Here is a 27,678-nt window from a genome sequence, read left to right as displayed (position 1 = left end):
TTCTTAACGCATTACACAAATATACACGGGCAGCACTGGGCACTTCAGCTAGCTATAACATGCAGTATATCTGGAGCATAAACTGATAAAACCCATTTTTAAGAGGCTGTGATGGAGGTTACTGACTAGCTTCTGCCTGTGCCATCTTGCGTAAGACACAACTGCTCTCAAAGGCTACAAGAGGCATTTTGAAACAGTCACTGTAATTGTTTGAAACATAGTGAAATATTCACATTTTTATGCAAAAAAAACTATATACTGTATATACTGTATATAAATTTCTGTTGAAATGCAAGCACTAATAGAAGTTTGAATGTTCAATTAGACTACAAAATAACAATATAATAATCTATAGCAGTATCTACAAAAAGTAGGTGATTTTAAAAACAAAAAATAGGCATCATGTAAAAATGCAAAAGAAAAAAATGCATCTTAAATAAGAATATAAACAAAGCAAAATAGCAATCTGTACCACAGTAACTTCCTCTGTATCCTTCATCCTTGGATGTTCTGTTTGTAATGGAAATCTACCTGGAACCAAGCTGTCAGTGTCCTCCTCATTCCTAGTGTTACTTAGTAATCAGTATAAGTAACATGACTTATTAAAATGCACTTCAGAGCTGGAAACAAAAATGTGAGAATATCCATCCATCCATCCATTTTCTAACCCGCTGAATCCGAATAGGGTCACGGGGGTCTGCTGGAGCCAATCCCAGCCAACACAGGGCAGGAACCAATCCTGGGCAGGGTGCCAACCCACCGCAGGACACACACAAACACACCCACACACCAAGTACACACTAGGACCAATTTAGAATCGCCAATCCACCTTACCTGCACGTCTTTGGATTGTGGGAGGAAACCGGAGTGCCCGGAGGAAACCCACACAGACACGGGGAGAACATGCAAACTCCACGTAGGGAGGACCCAGGAAGCGAACCCGGGTCCCCTAACTGCGAGGCAGCAGCGCTACCACTGCGCCACCGTGCCGCCCATGTGAGAATATTGTATGCAAAAATAATTGGTTGCATTAATATAATTCATATTGAGCTGAAATCATAAAGGATAAAAATAAGTATCAATTATATAAGTTTTGCAGTTCTAAGTCTTGTACTGTATATTAAGTAATGCAGTTTTTAAACCAGTTGGATGAAGTGTTTAAAATTCAAAATAGAATACTTTCTCATACTTTTTCCATTTTTTACATGCACTTTTTAAAATTTTCCAGAATTGTCACTTATTTGTTAGGGAAAAAATACCAAATGTATGTAAAGCTCAGTCATCACAAGGAATGCTTTCTATAAGTACATATGATGTCCTACTAAGTATTTTAGGAATTAAATGTTTTCTGGATTCATTTAGTTTACCTTCTGACTTTTTGTAACATGGTCAGATAGTTTAAAAAGATGTAATAACCATTATTTAAAACAAACAAACAAAAAAAAAAAAACCCTGTATTTGTAATTCATTGTGATTGATTCTGTTTGCCCCTCAAGTCCAATTGCTGGTTGAACCCGATTTTTGTACATGTACACTGTAGACAATGAATTACTTTTTTAAATAAAATTCAGATTTGTTTTCACAGCATATGGATTTAATAAAATGGTGTGTCTTTTAGTGTTTGTCTTGTTCGGTTATCAGGCTTTAGGAAACCAGATGTCAGTAAGAAGACTGTAAAACATCACCTCAAACATATTTTAATACTAAGAGCCTTGAAGTTTATACTCATGTCTATCAGGTAAACCACTATAAAGGGGGATATTTAAACCCTTATTAAGCAGGTTTGTGTTTGGAATAGTGTTTGATTACTACATTTCACCTAAGATTTTAAGATAAAAAGCAATTCCAGTTGTGGGTCTTTTCATGGAACTGCAATAGTTATGGTTATTTTTTTCCTACTTTAAGTGTATTCTCAAAAAAGTTTTCAGTTATCAGTTAGTGTTAATTATTTTTATTATTGATCAGTGATTTTTATTTGTTTTTCTGTAATTTTTATACCTACAGGATTGGTTAATTGTGGGCATCCAATTCTAAATCTGAGCCCTGAAAAAGAAGAGCTTGTTGTTGAGAAAGGGGAGAATGTAACCCTGATCTGCAGGTATTGTTCCTTTCCATTTTATGTGTTCACTTCTCAATTACATGCTGTTGCTTTCTTAACATTCAAATGAATAGATGCATTTGTATTAATCTGGGTTTTTAATCATGCAAGGAATTTAAAAAATTAATGACTATCTTAGCTGTAATGCTTACAGCATATTTTGTTTATTTATGGACATGATGCTGATGACCAAAATTAGTCATTGCTGTTTGTGCTGGTATGCGAAACATTTTCCTGGTCTAAGTCATAATTTGATAAACCAATCATTGAAACTGTCTGTCCTTAAAGTATGTTATTCTTACATATAGTTTCAGATCATTTTTCCCATGTGAAAGTATTTTATTTGATGTTTATTTTTAGCTACTTCTCAGTATAAATTCAAAATGGAAAAGCATTACAAGTATGAGGATATTGCCAAGAGCACATGCATTGAAAGTTCACTGATTTCTGAATGGGCCCTTGGGTCCTTTTTCCAGTATTATTCCTCTCATTTGGTATTATTTATTACTATGTTTTAATCCAGATCACTAGGTTGCTGTGATTAGTGCTGCTGCTTTATGGATCCAGCATTCTTAGTTCAAGTCCCACACGTGTTATTTGTCTGTGTGGAGTCTGTATGATAGTTGCAGTATCTAAATTGGTTTCCTTCCAGGCATTACAGTTTTTTTTTTCCACAAAGATGTGCAGTTTAAGGTAATTTTGGGCACTGCGATGGACTGAAACCATGTCCAGGGTTAGTTTCTATCTATCGTCCAGTGCTACTGGAATAGTCTTTAATAATAATGTCATAATAATAATAATAATAATAGTGTCATTTCCAGGCAGAGGAGTAGCTTCAGTGACAGACTTTTGTCACTGTCTTGCTACACTGACAGACTGAGGAGATCGTTCCTCTCCTACGCTATGCGACTCTTCAATTCCATCCGGGGGAGTAAATGCTAACATTATTTAAAGTTATTGTCTGCTTTTACATGCATTTTTATTACTATTTAATTTAATATTGTTTTTGTATCAGTATGCTGCTGCTGGATTATGTGAATTTTCCCTTGGGATTAATAAAGTATCTATCTATCTATCTATCTATCTATCTATCTATCTATCTATCTATCTATCTATCTATCTATCTATCTATCAATCATTTATTTTTTTGGTTGGCAAACACTGAATGTACAAACTGAAACCATAAGACAAGTGTGTGTCAATCAACTGAGCAAATCTGTTGATGAGGCAAAACTAAGTTTGTAGTCTAGAGAGATTTAAATGGAAGCATGAGATTTTTAACCAAATCAAACTATTCATTATTTTTGAAGTGGTATAAATATAAAATAAAGCCAGATGATGAAAGAATATCCCAAACATTCAAAAATAATGAAACATGACTTGAAATTATAAAAGATAGATAGATAGATAGATAGATAGATAGATAGATAGCCCTCAATTGTCCCTGGTGTGGGTGTGGGTGTGCCCTGCGGTTGGTTGGCGCCCTGCCCAGGGTTTGTTTCCTGCCTAGCGCCCTGTGTTGGCTGGGATTGGCTCCAGCAGACCCCCGTGACCCTGTGGTTGGGATATAGCGGGTTGGATCATGAATGGATAAAGATAGATAGATAGATAGATAGATAGATAGATAGATAGATAGATAGATAGATAGATAGATAGATAGATAGATAGATAGATAGATAGATAGATAGATAGATAGATAGAACTTAATTTGTAGCTGGGGGAAATTTAGCTATATTTAGCTATATGCTAACCCAGCTAAATTATCATTTGCAAATGTGACCAACCTGTCTGATTCATCTTTCTCTGGATCATTAAATATGAATTTATATAGTCATCCAGCTACAGCACTGACACCTGTGGGAGTCCACTTTAGACAACATATATTAACAAGAATGCTATTTGTACCACTCTTCAATTCCATCCGGGGGAGTAAATGCTAACATTATTTAAAGTTATTGTCTGCTTTTACATGCATTTTGTATTACTATTTAATTTAATATTGTTTTTGTATCAGTATACTGCTGCTGGATTATGTGAATTTCCACTTGGGATTAATAAAGTATCTATCTATCTATCTATCTATCTATCTATCTATCTATCTATCTATCTATCTATCTATCTATCTATCTATCTATCTATCTATCTATCTATCTATCTAATAAACATGGTTATGTATTACGGTTAGGAAAAAAGGTTGCTTTGGAGTTCATTGTTAATATCAAAGTAACCCTTAAAGTTGGGATTTTTTAAGTTCTGTATTTTAAACATACATTGTGACTTTTGTATTTATTATTTACTGTAAATATTTCTGCATCGTCCTGCATTTACCATGTGACTTCTGAGAATCCAAACACTGACGTTTGCACAAGATTAAAAAAAATAATAATAAATTTAAAAGTTTTTACATATGGAAATGGTGATGGTGATACAAAATTTAGACCAAAAAAAAGGATTTTACAATTAACTTGATACATCATGAAAGGAAAACTGCAAGTAGTGAAGCTTGCCATTTATTCAGTAACACATTTTGTTCAGAAGCTGCTTATATTTGTTTCTTTTTAAACAAAACTGGAGATCATTTTGTTTAAGTTTACATACCTGATAGATTTTAAATAAGGCCCATTAATTCATTTTCTAACCCAGTTAATCACCCTTGGATTATGTGGTAGTAATTAAACTGTCCCATCTAATAGTTTAAAGAGACAAATCACATAGGAAAGATGATTACAAGTAGAGCATAAAGCAAAACAGATTAGAAAAAGCACCCACATAGCGTAGTTGTATGAGTGGGTCTAACTAAACAAACATTTTAAATGTATGATGAGAAAGGTCATGTTTAAAATACATTTTAACCTAGATTATTTTTTAGAAATAAGAACAAGACAGATAGCTAAACCAAGCAGACTATTCAGTTGCACAGTAAGAAAGATGGGTTAACATAAATGAGGAGCAAAATGATTCACATGAAATTGGATTTGCAGTGAAACTCATTGTTCTACTTTGCTAAATAAATTAAATTTCACTTCTAGCAAAATTCTTGCCAATCACACCAGAAGAAGGTGTTTGGTTCCATTCTGGAACTGTTTTCATGCACTAATTTCGCATACTTCTGCCTGTCCTTTCATTAAAGATGTCTAGTCATAAAAAAACAAACTAACTAAAGAAATAAATAACAAAACGCATGCATATACTGTACATATATATGGTGGGGACAGGGAGGGGGGCTTTGGTGGCAGGAACTTTGTGTTTACTGAGTCTTCCTGTGGAGAAAACATAATAATGTGCATGGCAAAACATTTTAGTGTGTCTTTGTGTGGAAAAAGGCAACATGGCAAATCTATAGAAACCATACTTCCAGGATGATGTGAATGAGGGGCGTAAAGAGTGTGTGGTATGGAATGCCTGGTTTATGAAACTGCAGAAAAGAACACCAGCAAACACTGAAGTGTGAATGAGGCTTTATGTAGTTGCATTCTCTGTTTTCCACCAAAAAAACCCTCCTAAAAAAAAGACACTGTGCGAGTTTTACGTTGCACAATTCTGAAACTATCTGCAAAATAATTTTTAGTATCAGTTCTCAAAACTGGATGTGAATTGAAACTTACTTGTTAGTAGCTGACATATTTAAATAAAAACTATGTATATTAAATGATGCAAACAAGTGCTATACTTCATTACTACTGCAATTTAGCAAATTAAGGAAAGGGACATGTAAAATCCCCACTTAAAATTTTTTAGGGGAATAAGTAATCTACAACTAAAATAAATTTGCATAAACCATGCTTGTTTTATTTTAACACTATTAGGGAGGCTTCATTCTTAAATGCCTTTAATTTAAAGGTTCCCAAATGAGCACATTTTCATTCATACTGAGTAATCAAAAAATAAAGTGCTAAAAATGTTAACTAATATATGCATTAACATTCAATTTGCATATTTATGATAGAAACTGACTAATTTCCACTTTTTAATAAAGATACTATTAAACTGATTTTAAAAAATGGTCAAACCATTACTGCAAATGGACCATGACTCCAGTGTCCTAATGGTAAACTCCCTTAGCTCATCCATAAATAACTGGCTTTCCCTGGGTTGCAACATACTGACATTACTAAAGTTCACTTCTGGGTTTAAAAATAGCTAAAAGAAAATAGTTTTCTCAAGAAACATGTCAGTCTAATGTTGGTTTGCGAAATAAAGGTTACGCCCCATGGAAGAAATTGCCAAGAAATTGAAGATTTCATACAATGGTGTCCACTACTGAGTTGAAAGAAGAGGTCAAACTGGATCTAACCAGGATGCAAAAAGAAACTGAAGGCACAGATACACGACTGCACAACAGAATACGTATATCAACGTCTTATAGTTTGAGAATCAGATGTCCTACAGGTCCTCACTAGGCTGTTCCCCTAAATATTACATTCCAGGTGTTAGTGTTATCTGCTGCAATGGTATGGTGTCTTAACAAAATAACGACCAATTTCTATCAAAAACATGGGGATTCCAAACTTCTGAAAGCAGGTATATTATGAATCTCATAAAGTTCATTTTCTGTCTTGTGATGAACAATCACACTACTGAAGAATCTCAACAGTCTCTGTCTGTCTATCCTGTTGTTAATATATTCATCTTTCTGGAATTTTGGCCTGATACAATATAGCTCTTCACAATCCTTCATTGTGTAAGTAGGGATGGATGTTGAAAAGGAAGTCTTTATCCTCCTGAAGTAAATTTATAAAGTCTCAAAATGGGTTTTACTAACTCATTTGTTAATTTTCCACTTTACATTGAAAAAATTGAAAAAACTTTCTGTTAAAAAAGGGAAGATGTTGATATAATACTTAAGCTAAGGTATTAGATTAGTCAGAAATAATTTAAATGTTTGTCTCGAGTACCTCAAAGCTCAAATAGAAATATCCCAGAATATCTGTGGAAAAATTCTGAAAGGGCAAATTAGATTAAAAGCAAGCCATTGACAAAACCTTATAGCAAATGAAGAGCTACAGAGCTAGTTGATGCATGTATATGTCCAGGAATCCATCCATCCATTTTCAAACTTGCTTGATCCAAGTCAGAGTTGCAGGGAGTGGGGACTTTCTTAGTACCATTGCAGAAGAAAGGAAGCAATACTAGACAGAGCACAAGTCCTCAAGACACACTCAAACATGGCCAGTGTAAAGTCTGCACTCAAATTAACTTGCACTTCTATAAAATGTGGGAAGAAAATTTTAGTACCGGGGAGAAACCTGCTCAAATGTGAGAAAAATGTGCAAAATCAGTACAGGCAGGGAGTGAGTTAAAAATGCAAGAGTATGGAGCTCTGTGAGACCGTAGTGATAATATTTGTGCCTACCAAAATAATTGTAAATTTGGGAACCTCACTATTAGTATATTGCTACACAAATATTAAGTTAAGTCAAGGATCCTGCATCTATAATAGTCTTGAATGTTATCTAAATCTGAGTTGTTTTTTTTTTTGTTTTTTTTATTGACAGTGGTTCTTCTGAAGTAAAGTTTTCATGGCCCTTGATTCAAGATGATCAGGAGAAAAGAAAACCAAGAATCAGCAAATGTGATAAAGTGGAGCACTGCATCAAGCTGGTGATTAGGAAAGCTCATTACAGAGACACAGGATATTATTCATGTGGTTTTAAAGGTGACATAAACCATCCAGTCAAAAAACTGTATCTGTATGTGAAAGGTAAGACATTTTGCAATTTCTGGAATTCAGTAAATACTACTTGCCATCTATCTTCATCTTAGTCACTGCATCTTTATTTTATCATTATTACAAACCAGACAAAATAAATGGAATAAGCGGTTATTGAGTTTGTGCTTATAAATTTAAACAGATTTAAATAAGCTGAAAACATGAACTCAACCATAAATCTTTAGCGTTTATAGAAGATAGTTTATTTTTATTAACAACTCTATGCGCCATCAGAAAGGTGTGTTTGATATTCTTTCACAAAGTGGAGTCTATTTATTTTCTAAAAGATGTGAAAGGAGTACAAAGGGCAGAAGAGTTTAGTCTATGCTGACTGCATGCATGAGAATCCACATATTTTGCTGTGGCTATCGTGCAAATTGCAAAACTGTTTTCACAGATTCAAATGAGAGTGGCAAGCCCAAAATATTTAAAGCATTAAATGCAAAAATTGTTAAATTGTGCTGAGATTAACCTATGCAGTGCAATACAAAGTCAGGACGGCTGTCACCATTGTATGTATTTCTAATGACCTAGTCTATTAGCTCCACAAAGGACTGGCTGTTTCATCACCTTCAGCCCCTTGAGACCATGGATTGGATTAAACGGGTTTGAGAATGAGATATAATATTGTTGTGGAAAAAACTTTTTTATGCTTTTAAAGAAGTCAATCACAGAGACCACATGAAAATGCAGAACAATTCTTTATTTACATATAGATATGCACAAATATCTCAGTCCAAAAGAGTGAGCAATCAAAAAAACAATTCATTCCCTGTTATACTTTTCTATTACCATTGCCTTATCTAATACATCATGTCATCTGACTCTCAATATGCAGAATTTTATCATATTAGCCAAATGACTACAGTAACTTCGTATACAGGTTAATTCTTCAATTATTGAAAACATCACTTCGTTAACAGCGGTGTCCTGCGGGTTTTCCCATTGATTTTATCGTACTTAGGCTTTCTCACTAGTTTGTTCTCGCTTTTTAAGAGGGTGTTCATTACAAATGTACTTCATTTTAAACTTAGCAACTGTCTTGGTGGCTCCTCTGGATGAGACAAAAGCCTCAAGTGCTCGAGCTTTCAGCCCATTTAGTTAACCCTTTACTTACCTTCAGTCCTTTTCCTTATGCTTATAATCCATTGCAACAACTTCATTTAGGTACATGCTTATATTAAATTGGGAAAATTATCATGTATTAATTAAAAAATATTTGATTAAAATTCTATACTTTGTGGTGCCCTTCAATGCCTAGTAGGAATTCAGAAAGTGCATAATTAATATCAGAAGATTTAAAATGTAAAGGTTTCAGTAGGTAGGTAGGACAGGTGGCTGGGAAATGCACCAAAGAGTTGTATTTAGGTATCCTCCACTATTAATTCATTCATTATAAAATTACTACTCATCTCCCTTTGCAATGGTATATATAAAACATACAAGAGATGTTTGTTTGCCAGGGTCATAGTTGTAATAGGTGCAGAAAGATAATTCAGTTAAAGTGGCCCACTTCAAAACGTATACACCCATTAAGTGTTGAGCCATAACTTGACAGGCGGTGCTTTAAAAGAGTGTTGGATGTAACATAATCACTTCACCTTTTTTATATGAAAGCCAGAAATTGCTGAGGATCCACAATAATTAACTGTAAGTACGCAATCAGCAGTATAAAACAAAGAATAATTTACTATTACTTAATTTAAACAGGGTTAAAGGGTAGCAGAATGTAACCTTTATAAGTGATATGAGCCAAATATATTGTTGCTACCTCACAGTGCTTATGCCTACGCATATGTTTAATAAGCAGCAGGATCCCATTTATACATAAAAGTGTGACATTTGTGACATTTTAAAATGAAAACTGGCCTGGTCACCCATACTCCAGTAACAGCTGAAAATGTAATAGTTAATTTATTTGTAGTGGCAAGAATTTATGGGCAGGCGATTGTATCCAATACTTGCACCTTGTGCACTTCAGCTGCAAGACATTTAAGACATAAGTTTCCTTCCTGTGTGATGGGGAGTTTCTTTGGTTTATGAATAAAATAAGAACGCATAGGAAAACAATAATCTATAGAAACATTACAAACAACTTGTCAACCCATATTTGCAATCTGCAAAATATATTTTATATTGTTTTGCAAATTAAGCTTCATTGTAACAGAAGTTTCTATTTTTAAAGTTGCAGAATAAGATAATCTGATCTTACTGCAAGTACTGATGATGTATGTTCCATAATAAATATTTTCCATACATCTGACACGTATGTCCTTCACAAAAAGGAAGAGATTAATTTTGTTGGGATTCTTCTTGAATTGCTAGCAAGTCCGATTATATCGGAAGTACTGGTCATTGGCTATTATTTCCTGTAACTGCTTCTGTTTGTGCAGTTTCCCTTGAGGCCTGACTTGCTGCTCGATATATTGGCACAAATCACTAACACACGAGTGTGCTGTGACCTGAGGGAAGCCATATGTCATATGTGCACTTCTCACATTTAAAACACAACACTAGTGTTGGAAGCTTTCCAGTGAAGTGTTCTTCTTAAAGAGGAAAAATTAAATGCTTTTGCAGACAGGACTATCAGTGGTAACAAAATAAATGCACTCAAAAATTGCTAATATAAATTTCTGTAAAAAAATAAAATGTTGTCCTTATCATTATGATAATTCCACAATGGTACCTCAGGAAAAGTAACTAAAACATGAAAAATGCATTAAAATGAATAGAATTAATTAAAAAAGAGAAATGTAAAGTACATGTTCATGAAAAAATCACATAAGAAACACGTTCACAAAATACGACAAAAACTTTCAAAACTCAATGCACAAAAAAAACAGAATGAAGAATTCAATAAACGAGAACATGGATTTGCAGAAGTACATTTGAGGTCAAGGCTCAAATGGGCCATAGTTACTGGATGCGAAGGACAGCACCTCTCATAGTTCAGAACACAGTGCTCCCTTTTGTAACAGGCCCACCTCACTTTAGCTTTGTTTCACTTGTCTTACTGAACTTTGCCCTCAGCTGACAATTTGACACATCTCAGATTTCAGCACTAGTGCAACACAGACACCACCCTCACCGGGAGCTAGACCTTGCCCAGGGATTGAACTCAGCACATAGCGTGAAATGCAAAATCTCATCCACATATGCTACGTGGGTTTTTAGCTGACAGTGTGTGCTTTGAATACAAGTTTACTTCACATGAGTCCTGTTACATCCATATTTATATATTTATGAGAATGTATTGGCAATTGATCTGCATGTAATGACCACTTAAAAATCTGAAAAGTTAACACAAAAAATGTTTCTAAATTCTTTGATGATGACATGTAGATTGAGCTTTTTTAAACTGTGTAATTAGAACACATGGATGGACTGGTGGAGTGAAAAGCGGGTTGTCAAAACTGGGCATACAATACCATGCAGTACAATATGCAAAAAAGTGTATAATAAATTAGATGTTTTTAGTGTTTCAATCTGTGAAAGTATTCGAATAGCATGGACAAAATTGGAAAAATAAATAATTTAATTAATCTAATGGAAATGTTAGCATCAATAAAACAGTTTGAGTGTAGAAACTCTACATTTCCTTTTTCCTGTGCTTTTATATAAAACCTTTAAATAAATAGTATATGTTAGTTCTCGTAATTACTTGGATATGTTGTAATGACTGCAAGCATACATACCGTACTTTCATATGGCTTACCAGAAGACGCAGAGTACTCCATTAAGTGCATGATATGTACCACTCCTAGACAGAAACTCAGTTCATCATACAACATCCTCTTGCACCCACCCAGATTCATTCACTTATTGAATTGATCTTGGCCGGTCACCCTAACAACAATAATTTATTTCTTGTGTAACCCAAAATCACACAAGGCCCTTTTTCTTTACAGTCCCTGGCTCCCCCAGCCTTGATTCCCCAAGAAGTCAAGAAAAATCTCCCCCGAAAAAAACCCTTCTAAGATAAAAAAAATGGAAGAAATCTTGGGAAAGCCAATTGAGAGAGAGAGACTTCCTTCCAGCTAGGCTGGGTGTGTAATGAATGTTCAAAAATGGGAATAAATACAGCACACAAAACAGGCACACAAGTAATACTTTGCACAGAGATAAACGGTCAGTCTATCATTGCCAATAATACACAAGTACCTGGCAAAATGCAAGAATAGATTATACGACTCACTTAATACAGAACTCTCACATATAAGGATACAGAGTTGTTAAAATACATTAAAAACAAAGTGGAAACTAATTAACATAAATGAAAAACAACAATATCTGTCAATCAGCTAATTGCAGAACCACTGCAAGGTTATAGAAAAGGAGTGAGACAAGCCAGACACAGCCAGAGTCCTGGAGACCTTGGCCAAATTGCCGCCTCCTTCCTATTGGTCATTTTACAGCTGAGTCAGTGTTTGTGCCAGCCAATCTGATAAAAGGGCCCGTCTACCCAATGATTCCTTTGCTCCTTTATGTTAGATGACTTTTCCATAGGCAGACAAATAACTTGGCGGTAGAACAGTGGCACCAAGTGCCACATGAGGATACAGAGAAGAGAAACAGAACAGGGGAGATTTAGTAACAGTTTATAAGTATTACTTATATTTTAGTACTAGTGACTAACCACAGAAATACAATATGCACAGCTAATAAGCAGCTCTACTCAGGATACGGTAAACTGAAGTAGTGTGTCTTCAGTTGGGATTTAAAAGCTCAGAAATAGTAGCAGGGAGATCATTCCTCTGCTTTGGAGCCTTGTAGCTAAAAGCTTGACCTCCCACTGTTATTTTATTAATCCTAATATAATATGTCTAAGCTCTAGTGCCCATCAAAAAGCAGTTTCTGCCAGCAATGATTGTGAGGTTCAAGCACTGTGAGATAGTAATGCTCTCACCTGGTTCACTGGTCTACCAATAAGCTATAAATTCATGTGTTGCCGAATCCATTTAATCCAACTCAGGGTCAAAGGTGCCAGAATCTGAACAGCGTCAGCATCACATGCAAATCTACACATAAGTTCAAAAGGGAAATGAAAAACAAATGATTGTCTATAACATTAAAAATGAACACAATGTTTGTGTAATATACTGTATCTATGAAAGTGCATCATAGTATTCTCTGGGACTGCTTGTCAAAATACTTTGTAATCCTCAAGCAGCTATTAACACTGTAACTGAAGAGATTTAGTTCTTGTTGGTTTAATGCCTTCTACTGCCCAATGAATAAGACTGGAGAACACAAAGTAGGTTCTAAACCCCATACATAGAAATATACTTCAACGTGTATGAAATGTACTTCACCAAACCACATGGTGATAACTATACAGATAAGAAGTGAGTCGCTCAGTGCAACAAGGAGCTCACAAAAGGGAATTTCCTGCAAGTTGGGCCCAAATAATAGTACCAAGTAACCAAGGGTGTCATATGAAGACCATCATAAAAGTGTCAAAGATTCAAGAATTTTATATCAGTGGCTGTTTGAGCAAATCATGTCTAAGTCACTTTACATCATACAAACATACATATAATACAATGGTATCTAAAAGAAGTTCTTTTCTCAATGGCCTTAAGATGACCTATATCTCCAGAAATAACCTGTTAATGGCTCAGAATAGCCTTGTGCTTCCAGAAGCAATAAAGCTTATAGTTGGGAGGAAGAGAACTGGGACTCATTGACATCAAAGAAGAACAGACAGACATGAAACAAAGAAGCTTCTCCACTTGATTGGAAAGGCATCCATTGTTAGTTTTGGAAAGTTATTAGTTGGCAAGTGTTTCTGTGTGAGCAGTGCATTACTGTATTTGTGTTGACTCTGTTAGATATCTGCCCAGTTTAAGTGGCTATGGTAAACACATCCTCTCACCTAAAAGAAAGAAAGAAAGAAAGAAAGAAAGAAAGAAAGAAAGAAAGAATGTTTATTTTACTCTTATTTTATTATTCAGAATACATGGTGATGTATTTTCTATAGTGACTAGTTCAAAATTGTCTCTTTAAAAAGTCAATCTGGTTATTACTTTTACTTGCACTACTAATTTACATATGTTGTCTCTGTTTTTAATTGCAGATGATCATAATCCTTTTGTGGATCCTCCTAGAGATATACCTAGAATAGTGGAAACATATTCACCTGAAGAAAACATAGTCATTCCATGCCGAGTCACTTCACCAGATTTCATTGTCAATTTAGAAGTAGTAAGTAATTAGTGTTAATCACTTAATCCGTCAATCTAGTTATATTTTAGTTAGTGCATTTTGTAGTGTATTCTAATAAAATATACCATTTTAAAATATTAACACTTTTGAAAATGAGCACAATGATGTAAAATGCTTTCCTGAATATATCTGTCACCTTTAAAGAACTCAGTTGACTTCCATTATCTATCTACCTATCTATCTAGCTATCTGTGGGTGGCACTTTGGTGTAGTGTTTAGAACTGCAGAATTACAACCCCAAAGATCTACTAAGGGGCAAACTGACACCAGAAGCCACAAGCTGGATTTATATCCTGATGTCCTTCCACCCTGACCTTCAGTATCCTTAAAGGGTCTTGTTTCTTTGTGTGCCTCTGGCCTATCTTATAGAGGTAATAAAATCCCACTCTTCCCATTTAGAGTCCACATGCGGCTGCATAATAAACTGGAGAGCAATGACTGACCTGCTGTCAGTCCTACCAGACATCACACTCAAAAAAGCAACATTGTCTCTACTTCTCCCCTTTTGACCTAGAGTTATTGTAACCTCTTGTGAACCCTTGATGGCTCTCTTTCAGTGACTAGATGGGTCGGAATCCCTGGCATCTGCCGGATGGCCTGCCATTGGGATTGTAATATATCTCCTTCTAGGTTACAGCTTTCTGTTCTTCAGCACTGGTGTCTCTGCCTGTTGCCCTTCTAGGGCACCCAGCAGATTTACAGGACTTATTACGTCCTGGTTCTGCCGTTCTTCCCACACTGGTATTTTGGCTTCCATTTGCACTGTGTGTGTTCTCCTGTATATTTCTCTCACTTTATTTCTCTTCATGTTTTAGTGGACCCTGTCTTTAACCTGTATCACATTTTCTTCCACGACAAGTGAACTAGGCAAAACATATCAATTTATTTATGTGTTGTATTTTCTCATTAATGGAAACACACTAATATTGTAGAAGGGATAGGAAAGATAAAATAGAATATTAAAGACTTGATATCTTTTAACTACAGTTAAACACACAAATCAGTCCTTTTTTTCTCCAGTTTTCACTAAAAACAATTTCCTTACTGCTCCAGTCACTGTACCTTTACCCTACTTTCCTGTAAGTATGCTTTCTTTTTTATATTTCTGTTTTCCTAGAGTCCCATGGTTCAACTCTGGGATTAACCCCTGAGTTGTGATGGCTCTTGGTTTTATAAGTTATGTAATTTTACCTTCCTCATCCTAAAATGAGATACTGAGGTGACAGAGTTAGGATGGTATTTGACACCACATCATTGTCTCAGTACCGTGATTCCTTGAATGGTGTCATATACACAAGCCTGTTGTTTACTAGACTGACTAGCACAATTGGGTGAGTTTTCCAGGACAGTCAAATTTTAAAATTGGTTATGGCTTTTAACTCAATGGTTTGCCACAGAAATACTCTAAATTAACACAAATACGCAGACTTGATTACTATTCCCTTACGAAAAAGAGACAGTTAGTCTGCTTCCTGCATGGAGAGGAAATTGGGAGGAGATAGGGCCGTCTTAAAATAGAATGTATTCCCAATTCAGAGCCTTTGTTTTAAAGAATTATGTTCCTCAAACAAAGGAAAGACCAATTGACATTTGATGCTAAATGCTTTTTTCATGTTGCTGTCAGAAAAGCAACAGGAAAAACAAACTAGAGAGGTCATAAACAGCTTTTTAGAAAATGCTTTATGACCAGAACAAAGATAGGTCAGCATCCTTTCTCACTACAACAGTGTGCATAGAACATAAACATAAAATCAAACCATTTTTTGTACCTAGAGATACAAATAATGTAGATGCATTTTCAATATACGAAGAAGGGGCTTGAGTTGCCTGGAAAGCTTGCATATTGTAATCTTTTTAGTTAGCCAATAAAAAGTGTCATTTTTCTTGACATTTCACCCATAATGGCTAACACGGTACAACACCCTACTACTCATTGGAGACAAAATATACAATATGGCCAAAATGGCTTTGGGAACTTCATAAAATGGGCTTCTTAGGCCAAACAGCTGCACATAAGCCAAAGATCACTATGTGCAATACCAGGCTTTGGCCTCAGTGGCGTAACACACACTGTCATTGGAGCATTGGAAGAGTGTTCTCTGGGCTGATGAATCACACTTCATTATCGGTTAATAAGAGCAACAAACCTGGGTTTTGCCAGGAGACCACTACCTTCTGGACCGCATATCACCTACTGTAAAGTTTGGTGGAGAAGGGATACAGGTTTGGAGCTGTTTCTCAGAGTTTGGGCTAGGCCCCTTAGCTTCAGTGAAGGAAGCTGTTAATTCTACAGCAAAAAAGGACATTTTAGACAATTGTTCACTTTTAACTTTGTGGCAAAAGTCTGGGGAAGGCCCTTTTCTGTTCCAGCATGACTGTACTCCTTTGCACAAAGCCAAGTCCTTAAAGATGTGGAGCAACCCGAGTGGCCTGCACAGAGCTTTAACTTGTACCCTACTGAACACTTTTAGGATGAATTGGATTGTGTGCCAAGTCTCCATATCCAATATCTGTACCTGATCTCACAAATGCTCCTTTGGCTTAAAGGGCACAAATTCTTACAGCCACATTGTAAATTCTTGTGGAAAGCTATCCCAGAAGAGTGGAGAATGTTAAACCCACAAGGGGTGAGGGATAGGGGCACCTCCACTTAATGCTCATGGTTTTGGAAATGGGATGTCCAGCAAGCTCATTTCACAGTGATGGTCAGTTGTCCTTAAACATTTGCCTATATAGTGTACATATACACATCCGAGAAACCATTTTGTCAGTAAATTCCACCATATACCTTCATGGTTTTGTAGCTGGCTTAACTGTCTGACTGCAGTAAATAGTTAAAAAATAAAATTATTGCTTTGTATTTTCAGTTTCCATTGGGCTATACGAAAAGCCTAAACAGTACATGGGACCCTAAAGTTGGATTTACTATCAAAAGACTTCAAGTGGCATATTACACATGTAAAGTCAATATAAATGGGAAGAAAACATCTGTAAATTACATAGAGCAAAGATTGGGTAAGTCCTACAGAGTATACATGTCTGCACAAACCATGGGCTCATGAGCTTTGTTTAGCGATGCAAATTCAAAGGCTTGTTCAAATTGGTCATTGATTACTACATTAAAATAAAGATATTTTAAGATATGGCACTTTATCCTTTTTTTTTTAAATTATGGTCTTTCTTCCCATTCTCAGATTTACTCATGAGCTTTAGGAAGAGATTGACACAATTAGATCATGTGTAGAAACAACCAAAACAAGATTTTAATATGAGCATTTCTCACACTTTAAGATGTGTAGCTTTACAATTCAAAAGAACCTCACAGTGAAGCAGCTGCTGCTTCTTATTGAGAGGAGCAAGTTCAGGTAGCTTGGAGATCAGATAAGAATGGCTGTTAAGTAGCTCTTACGCAAAAAAAGGTGTGCCAGGTGGTGGTCACTTGGGGGAGACACAGACAAAGACCCAGGACATGAGAGAAGCACGTCAGTTTTCTTCTGGCACGAGAAAGACTGGAAATTCTTGGGGAGCTCATGGTGAATGAGTGAACAGGCAAACAACCAAATCACTAAGTAAGAAAAAACGTTTAAATTGAAAAGTAAAAAGAACGTGGTTTTATATCTTAATTATACACTCATTTCTTCATGTCTGAAATGAAACCTTACATTTGCTCTCACAGTAGATTTCTAGGCAAGTGACAGAAAGGAATGAAAGTAATTAATTGCTTCCAACAACAACAACAACATTTAAATTATATAGCACATTTTCATACAAATAATGTAGCTCAAAGTGCTTTACATGATGAAGAAAAGAGAAATAAAAGACAAAGTAAGAATTAGAATAAGACAACACTGATTAACATAGAATAAGAGTAAGGTCCGATGGCCAGGGAGGACAGAAAAAACAAAAAAAAACTCCAGACGGCAGGAGAGATAAAATAAAATCTGCAGGGGTTCCAGGCCACGGGACCGCCCAGTTCCCTCTGGGCATTCTACCTAACATAAATGAAACAGTCCTCTTTGTATTTAGGGTTCTCACGGAAGGACTTGATGATGGTGGTCATGTAGACTTCTGGGTTTTAATCCATCAATGTAAGACATCATGGTGCTTTGATTAGGTGGTGATGGCACAGATCGCCACCACAGAAAACCGGGAAAAGAAACAGAAGAGAGAGTAGGGGTCAGTACGGATTTTAAAGCCACCATGAATAGTTATTATAATGAATTGAATATACAGAGTATCAGGATTAAATAAAGGTGAAGTTATCAGAAAGCCATGTTAAAGTAATGAGTCTTAGCAGTTTTTTAAAGTGTTCCACCATATCAGCCTGGTGAATTCCTACTGGCAGGCTATTCCAGATTTTAGGTGCATAACAATAGAAGGCTGCCTCACTACTTCTTTTAAGTCACTTTCAGTCACTGCTTGTTCAGAAAATTCTACAATAGGTAATTATTTTAGTAATCAAACAAAAAAACCAATTATTTTTCATCATGTGGTAAACACCAAGCTGTACTTATATTTTTTATACCTGTTTTTGCTGATTGGGGATGGCAAGAACTGCATAAGGCAGGCAATGGTCCAGATACAGCATATAATGTACTTGGGGTGCTATGATAGGTGCACAAAAGAAATGTCTTAGTCATAACAATTAACCTTAATTTATTATTGTTTTCTCACAGAAATTCTCCTGAAAAATGTCCATATAAAAGGTGATGATCGTGTGAAACTGATTGCAGGAGACAAATTGTCTCTTAATTGTTCAGCGCAAACATCATACAATGGGAGAATATCATTTGAATGGGACTACCCAGGAAAATATGTAAGGAGAAATATTTTCTATGAGTCTCTGACCTAAAATTGCCTATGTTTCCTTTAGATTTTAGAAATATTTTAATTTACATGGACATTTAGATGTAAATTTTGTTAATGCCATGGTTAGTGCTGCTGCCTCACAGCTCAACAGATCTATTTGACCCCAAGCCTGGCTTTTGCATATTCTCCTCATGTTTATACGGTTTAGTTTTTTTTTTTGACTTTCAAGGGTTGATATCATATCTTTGTTGCTAATGAAGGTTACACATTCATTTCAAAAGATCCTTTGATTATTGCAATTTTTTTTTAAACTTAAGGCAAACTTATTGTTGATGGCCAGTTTGCATTTTTTCAAGGTTCATGCCAGAACTAACTGATAGCGTAGGTGATTCAAATACTCATTTTAATTGTGAGAATTCCCTGGAGAGTACCAATTATTTTCACTCATTAATTTCTAAAACTTTCTTGCTCTAAATACATGATCTAGTTATTGCTTCTCTCTTGATTTCTGAAATGTGTTTATCCTTCCAGGGTTTATTTCAGGCTTTCTCTTGTTACTGTTTGGATAACTATTTAGAAAGAACACTGAGGGACCAGAGCCTTTTCAGTTTTACAGGAGAGCAGAGTTAGACAGACAACTCGTAGAACATTGTAGGGCAGTCAAGAATCACAATGAAAACTTTCATGATAATTTTAGGAGGTGTAATGTGAAAACCAAAGTACCGTGAGGAAAACATTATGCCAACAGGAGGAGAACATGAAAACACCCCACAGATTATGAATGGGCCCTGAATGGAAACAGGCCTCTTTGATCTGAAAAGCAGCAAAACCAACCACAATGTTACCAATTACACATTTCCATGTAGTGGGAAACATTTAAAAATGGCTTTTGAAATAAAGCAAGTGAAATGATTTAATTGTTTAATTGGTTGATTGTTCGCTTTTTTTTCCACATGTATTTTTCTGAAAGTCTGTACAGCAGATACACAGTCAGTGAAGGACAACATGATGCTTAATAAGAAACGATTATTTAAAAACATGGAAACACCCATCAGAGCATAGTAGGTTGGAGCAAAGCACATACATTATGGATCAATGTGATGTGGTGAATAGTTGTAAGAACTTGGGCACAGTGACTGGGATCAGTTTGCCTGGAGTCTGGTAGCTGATTTTAATGTTCTTTTACTAAATGACAACTAAGGATTTGAAAATCAATGCCAAGATGGCAAATGTGGTTGCAGTCTTTGCAAGCTTTTACCTGATGCTCAAAGATGTAAATATTTTAATATTTCTTGTCAAACACCAGTACATACATGATTTTCTGCTTTGTACCTCTGTGTCAGGGTAGTTTAATCTCCAATTTGTACTGAGCAGAGGGTGCACATCTGTTCTGAAACTACACTTTAGTGCGTAGGCACCATGTTAAAAACATTGCAATAGGAATAAATGTAAACATAATCGTTTTATCACAAATATATACTTAAAGTAAGTAAGTACTACAATTAAACCTCCAGGGTTCTAAACAGTATGTAAACATAATTTCAGCTAAATAAATAAACCCAAAAAAATGAATAAATAGGTTAGTAACTAGATATACATGTACCGTAAACATAGTCTCAAACCTGCTTAATGTAATTCAAGATTGCCTGGGGGCAGAGCTTATATGCAGTAAAAAAAGGAGTACACCAATAAGTTAACACATAAATAAACCAAATGTCCTCAAACACTAATCATGACTGCAGCCATAATTAGAAATAACTGCATTGTCAAACAGTTATGTTTTCGTTTTCTTTCTTTCTACAGGTAACTCAGTCTCATAAAAGTGACGGAAAACCTGAAAACCACGTTTTTTCCAGCACACTTACTTTGTTTAATGTGACTAAAGCAAACAAAGGAAACTACAAATGCACGGCGATGACCAATCACAACGCAACTGCCAGTGTGAAAGTCATTGTTTTTGGTAATTTTTTTCCATCTATTTTCTGGAGTTATTACTACAAGTGGATGTGGAATTATTTGTTTTCTTATCTAACAAGTTAAGCAGCTGGGAGATGATCGGGTCATGTATGAGCAAAAAGTCAACCATGTAGGATATCTCAACAGATTTTGAAAGTTCTCTGACAGTACTGAAAACTTCACAAAACATTCTCTAACAACATCAAATGCAGGGCCATGCTGTCTGTTTATTGTTTTCCTTGCCAAGCCTGTTGGTTGGCAGGGATGTGTTTCTTTTAAAGTTTCAGTTAATGCAAATAATGAAAAACAATCTTTTATACTTTTCCAGTTTTAAAAGTGAGCTTTTAATTTTTCTGCCAGAGTCCATAATTATCTTCAGGAATTCTTCCTGTAAAATACTAGTCAGTCTCCAGTATTCCAAGGTGTTGCCCCTCACTCTCCCAGCCTCAACCCCCAAACTCTATCTCAGAGTAATCAGGCGTTCTAATGAGTGAATAAATATTGAGCTTTACATCTGCTGCACTATTGAGCTTTACATCTGCTGCACTTTTGAGAAGGTTTTCTTTTAGTGCACACAATTTCAGATATTTATCTTGAATAACTTACTTACATTACTCACTATTTTGACTCTAATTGCAGATCATGCCTATTTGAATATCACGCATAAAAATGCTTGGGTTGTTTATGCAAAGGAAGACCAGAAGAATGTACGTCTTTCTGTGAAATTTACTGCTTTCCCAGAGCCGGATGTTGCCTGGTAAGTGTGGCACAAAAGAAAAGCAACCAAAATCTTAAGGATGAGATAAAGGGCAAGTAAAAGCACCTCTAATGATAGGAAAATCTGTTCATAAGTGACAGGGAGCCCCAAAGAAACAGTGGCTCAGGAATATTTAGTTTAGACTCTGTAAGTGGGTTCAATGGAGATGGAAATGAACAGAAAAGTGCCTGGAAACTGATGGTGAGCCTTCATTCCCGTTGATATAAACTGATTGTTTGTTATTCCCTAACCTAATTGTACATTTCTTACTCAGGTTTAGAAATGGTAAACAAATAACAAAAAATGACAGCTGCTACACTTCAGACAAACATGCCCTGGTTATTAATCATGTTCAGGAAAAGGATGCTGGTGACTATACCGTATTGTTGAGTACTGCCAATCATGGATTATTTCAGAATGTCACCTTGAAGTTAGTTGTCAAAGGTATGTATATCAGCAATTGTTAAAATATTTAACACTTATTGTTAGATGCAGAAATCCTTAGTAACCTGCTTCTCACCCAGTTTGGGTTATACATAATATATTGTATATTTTTCTGAATATGAAGTGGTGCAGTGGTTAGTTCTGCTTCCTTAAGGACCCCTAATTTTGGGGTATCATCCTGCACCCACTCACCGTCTGCATGGAGTTTACATGATAACATCCCAAAGCCGTCGGTGTCGATTCAATTGGTGGTTTTAAATTGGCCTTACATGTACAGTTGGTTTCTGCACTCAGTGATGCCAGGATTGGCACTGGTTCCTTGAAGCCCTAAACTGGAATAAGGAGGTTTGAGAATGTTCTGTCAAGTCATTGTATATATGTTTATTAGGTTATTATGTATTACTTATGAAATTATTTGTGAAGTCTGTAAAAAGTATTTCAAAAAGTAAAAATTGATTATATATGATGCATAGTGTATTTAAGTATATATACAGTATATATGCAAAGGAACTTCTGTTTGTTTAATAAAATGCAATATAATATATATTTGTAATTTTCTGTATCAGCAATCAATAGGATGATTGTCATATTTACTGAAACTGAAAACATGTTTAAGATTTATGAACAATGTAAATTCCAAATGGAAAATGTCAAGACAGACTTGGAGCCTGCTTTCTATACTCTGACATACCATCGACCACTTTTATACACACTAAAGAATTATTTTAAAAGGCACAGAGTATCTTGCAGGAGCAACAGCCAACCCAGTTAAAGGACTTTGATTTACTTTATGAGTGACCCAGTTACGATGCATTAAAAGACCACAGACTGACATAAGGCTCTATAAGACATGACACAGTGGAGCAGCGCTAGATTAGAATGGTAACTGTTGCTATTTTCCAAGCAGTAAAGTTTATATGCTGAGGTTTCAGATAGAGTAAGTTCTTAAACATTAATCTTTTTTCAACACTTGTATTTCATTAAAATTCTCACATTCACACCTTTGTTCAGCATCTGTACTTCAAAAAATATATTAACACCGCCAACATTATTGTGGTTAATCAGGCAATCCTTTTTGCCTATTGAGTGAACAATTTGCTGCTGCTCTGTAATTTCATATGAAAAGAGGCCAACCCATCATTTATTTTGAGTCTTTTATTCTGACTGTGTTAATTAATTGTCAGCTAATACTCTAGTAGAATAATACATGTTCAACACGAGTGCAATTTGATTATATTCCGCTTTGCACGATCAATATAGCAACTTTACAATCACTCTCCTTCATTTCCAAGGTGCTGTTTTGTTGACGTTTTATTATTTTTAACTGTTCACAGTAGGACTCATGATTTGAAAAGCGAAGCCCTGGCTATATTTGTGTATCAGTTCTGGCTACTTTATTTTTTCCATGCACATTTCAGGGTGACATTTCTGCCCAAAAGGTGCAGAGTTCTGGACACTATCTTTGCGGAATTTGTATAATCATCCTGTTCTTTATGTGGTGTTTCCTTGGATAACTATACAGTTTAGGTTAACTGGCTTAGGTATGAAGGTGTGTGTAATGGTGTGCTTTGTGATAGACTGGTGCTCCATTTAGGGCAGGTTCTCACCTTGTGCCCAGTGTTTAGTAGATTGGTATAGCCTCCTTATGACCCTAAACCTCCATAGAAAGATAGGAGAGGTTAGGAGCACGCATTGCCACACCCCACATGACAAACCAACTCAGGATCCCAGATTAGGACCCGAGTACAGCCATGCAACAGGTGACACCTCAGCACCACACAAGTTCAGATGGAATGGAACAGTGCGAGGTGTTTTTATGGTGGCTGAAGTGCCAGTTTAACATCATACCAAGGACAGAGCAATTTCAGGTTAAGGGCTTTGATCAAGGGCCCCAACAGAGTAGAGTCACTTTTGGGTGTTTACGGGATTCAAACTGACAACCTTCTGATTGCCAGAACAGATCCCTAGCCTCAGAGCCGCCACTCCACCATGAACCTGCATAAGCATGTTATAAAATAAATTGGTGGAGGTATCAGTCTATCAACGCTTAAGTAATTACTGAAAGAGGAAGTCTTGCTTCAGAAGAGAATGCAGTGAGAATTTAGAGGATGAAGTGGTTAAAAATAAAAAATTTCATAGCAACACAGTTGCTAAACATTCACTAATGATTTATCTAAAATTATATGCAGTATATTATGATCTGAACTTAATTAAAATAAGAAACAAGTGGACCAAAATATATCTGATTTCAGACTGTTTCAATGATTTCTTTTTATGAGAATTTTAAAGTATTTTCCTAAGACAAAAAAGATATTATTTTGTCTTGTAGGACAATTTTCAATATTTGGAGTATAACTGTAATAAACTAAATTGTAAGAATTGTCACATAAAATAGATCCCCTTATTTTGGTACCTTCAGTTAAAAAAAAAAAAAAACAAAAAAAAAAAAACCTTTTAAGTCCTCTGGAATTGAAAGTTACACAGAAATACCATTTAGAGAAGTATAACAACTGCTTACAGGAAAGAAAAATTACTCATCACCATAAGCCTATTTCATGACCTAGGGCAAAGCTGCCTTCTACCACATAGCTGAGAAATTACAAAAAAAAAACTATGCCTTTTTTAGCAGACTCTGACTTCATTTCATTGTAAACATTTATTTTTAGCTGTTTTTTTTTTAATTCCAGAAGTCCTCATATTCTTTTGACTTACAAATTTAAAAGAAAAAAAAACATTTTGTAGTTTAAGAAGAATTTTCTCTGGCAAACTTATTTAGCAGGATTTTATTTGAAACAACAAAAGAACATTCCAGGAACAATGCCAAGGAATTTAAACGAGTTCTGGGAGCAATTTGTGAACAGATTGAAACGTCATGCATCATGTTTTGCTTCAGAATTTTTGAGATCATTGCATTTCTATTAATTTTATGATATACTATAGACATAGGGTGGAAAGAGGAAGAAGATAAACAGTTCATTTCGGGGAAAAAATAACTGAATATGCCTGTATTTGGCATTGAATGTCATCCGATCTTCATTCTTTAGAGAACCAGAGCAAATAAAAAACACTGCATTTTACACTTAAAAAATATTGTAAAATGTTATGCAACAGTCAGCAGCCCTGTGATAAAAACGCCCCACCCTTTAATTGAATGAACTCATTTACAACCTAGAAGGGGAGGGAATGATGAATTAGGGATTACCTCTAGAGAACCACATTTATTCCAGCATGACCAAGTGACTTGTTATTTGTGATAAAACCATTGCAAGAAAGTTGGGGGGAAAAAAATCTTACAAACATTTGACATGGCAAAAACAGAAGTCCAAATAAAAAATTGCTCAGCTCTCCCACTGACAAGATGCATTACATGTAACCCTACATTTTAACTGTTCATTTAATTATTAATTATTTAATTACTGTGCTTCAGCCCGTTTTAGTAATCAGCAGTGCTTGTGGGATTGATTGCTTGTTTGGTCTTTTCCACATTTAATCTTAATCAGTCTAACTGTCTGCTTGTCTTGATTCCCCCATGCTTCAGATGCATAAGGGTGAGATTTGCTTGGTGCACTTGCACTCTTTTTCTGATGTGTCCCTAGTGTGTCAATGCTAAAAACTAGCACCTTGTTATTCCCATTGGTTCACTTAGGTTTTTTTTATAAACTATTTGAATGAAAGTGTCAGAATAATTGGTAAACTGAGTAAAGCAAAACAGCCTAGTACTAAAATAGCACAGCAGAAGACTTTTTTTTATTATGCTTTTTACTATAAGTAAGAAATTAAAAATGTTGAGGCTTTTATATCCAGTAGTTTGAGTTGTTAACTGTGTACTGATGTAATAGAATTCTGTAGATTAGCCACAATAATTTTAAATGTGTTTATTTTTTTACAGTGAAACCTCGCATGCATACAAATGAGTTGGGCTTTAAAAATTGCCATACACATCAGTTAAATAGCGAGCAGAGCATCACCTGCATTGCATCTGGCATCCCAACTCCAAAAATTAAATGGAGTTTTTATGCTTGCCGTAATGAATGCTTTAATACCAGGTAAGTGCTAAAATGTTGCTAAAATTGATTAGAAAGAAATTGTGTAAGCAGGAAAATGGATATTGTATAATTAGTTCCTTCTGTAAAATTAAAGGTCTTTAAACCAGCCACCTATTAGTACTAATCTAGTGTTACTGTAATGCCCATTAGCAGATATACTAAGACTGCTTTAAAGAATTTCATGAAGAATTTATCATTGAATATCTACCAGTCATTAAATCATCCATACCTTGCTGTTTTCAGAATTTGTCTTTCTATATGCAGTTGTTAACATTTAAAGCTCTGTCACTACTCCTCCCCATGCCAGACCACTTTCCTATGGCGAGATCATACATGACAAAAGTGTTGCTGCAAGACAACATGTTCAACATTTCAATATTGGCCTTAAAAAAATACATTTCCTCAAATACAATGTACAGACTGTGATACCCGGGAGGGTACAGCTGCCCTAACCCCGAAACAGACAGGCAGACACAAGTTTGTCACACAACACATGATATATTTACTATATGGGAGCCTTTCTTTTTACCCATTGCACAGTCCCAAATCATCTCACAGTAACACAATGTCCTTTAGACTCTTCCTTCTCTTCATCCCTTGGCTCATCCTTCTGCCTTCACTCCCTCTCAGGAACGCTTCATCCACCTCCTCCAAACTCTGGCTTCCCAAATGGAGTGAGGCGGCTCCTTTTATTCAGGCTCATGAAGATTAGCTGGAATCACTCCCAGGTGTGATAGAAGTCCACTATAGGGCTCTGCAGCCCCCCCCGGTGGCTCACACAGAACCCAACAAGGCTGCACCATGCACCAGCTACCAGCATGCTCTGCAGGAATCCGTGGTGCCACAGTCGCCCAGGAGAGCTGCCCTCTAGCGTCCCAGGGGAGATATTGCCTGGCTGATGATCTCTGACCCCAGTCCTTCCATACAGATGGCATCCCAACCAGATAACAGCTGTGTCCGCTCGTCACAAGACTCAATATAATTTAAAATGTCAAGCTATTTTTAGTGAATTACAAATATATAGCAGTTAGCTTTACTTACGTTTTTCTTTGAGTAAAGCAAAAACTTTTTAAATTGCTCCAAGATGTCTGAAAAAAAATTGATTGTCAGATATTATATATTTATACAATTTATGGAAAAACAAACATGCAAAACTGTTTTATTTTTTAATTTCCACTGCATTTGCCAAACAGTGTTCAGCACTGTTACTCTGGCACGAGAATGGACTTCAGCTCTGCTATTGAAACAAATAATTAGATCTCCTTTGCTTGCTACTCAGTGTGTTCTTCATAAACTTAATTGACACTCATTTAAATTGTACAAATAAGAAGATAATTCTAAACTCTTAAAACAGCTGTCTCATAATGTACATACAGGCTACAGGCTAAAAAGACGGTGCATATTACCTTAGTTGGTCTCTCAAAAATGGCTCCATGTGAGTGAATGTAGGTGTGCGTAACAGTCCTACAATCGGCAGACATCACGTCTAGGAAAGGCTCCTGCGTTGCACTCAGTTCTGCAGTGATCAGCTCCAGCACCCCAAACAACAGACATACAGCAGATGTGTCACCTACTCATAATTCTATTCAGTTCAATTTAGTTTTGCACAGCAATATTCAATGAGCATAGGCTC

The 27,678-nt window shown here is 35.8% G+C and overlaps 1 protein-coding gene across 1 annotated transcript in view; it reads left to right on the top strand.

Moving 5' to 3' along the window:
- Nucleotides 1–27,678, top strand: part of kdrl (kinase insert domain receptor like) — a 158,245-nt gene that overhangs the window by 26,406 nt on the left and 104,161 nt on the right. The window contains exons 2-10 of the mRNA XM_039766115.1: nt 2,005–2,098; nt 7,594–7,799; nt 13,885–14,012; nt 16,901–17,048; nt 18,710–18,849; nt 20,646–20,802; nt 21,438–21,555; nt 21,830–21,999; nt 25,889–26,045. Coding sequence (XP_039622049.1) covers nt 2,005–2,098; nt 7,594–7,799; nt 13,885–14,012; nt 16,901–17,048; nt 18,710–18,849; nt 20,646–20,802; nt 21,438–21,555; nt 21,830–21,999; nt 25,889–26,045 — 1,318 coding nt within the window. The remainder of the gene's footprint in view (nt 1–2,004; nt 2,099–7,593; nt 7,800–13,884; nt 14,013–16,900; nt 17,049–18,709; nt 18,850–20,645; nt 20,803–21,437; nt 21,556–21,829; nt 22,000–25,888; nt 26,046–27,678) is intronic.

The sequence above is a fragment of the Polypterus senegalus genome, chromosome 10, assembly GCF_016835505.1.
Source record: "Polypterus senegalus isolate Bchr_013 chromosome 10, ASM1683550v1, whole genome shotgun sequence".
In the NCBI taxonomy this organism is placed as follows: Eukaryota; Metazoa; Chordata; class Cladistia; order Polypteriformes; family Polypteridae; genus Polypterus; species Polypterus senegalus.
This window is presented reverse-complemented; position numbering and strand designations above follow the sequence as displayed.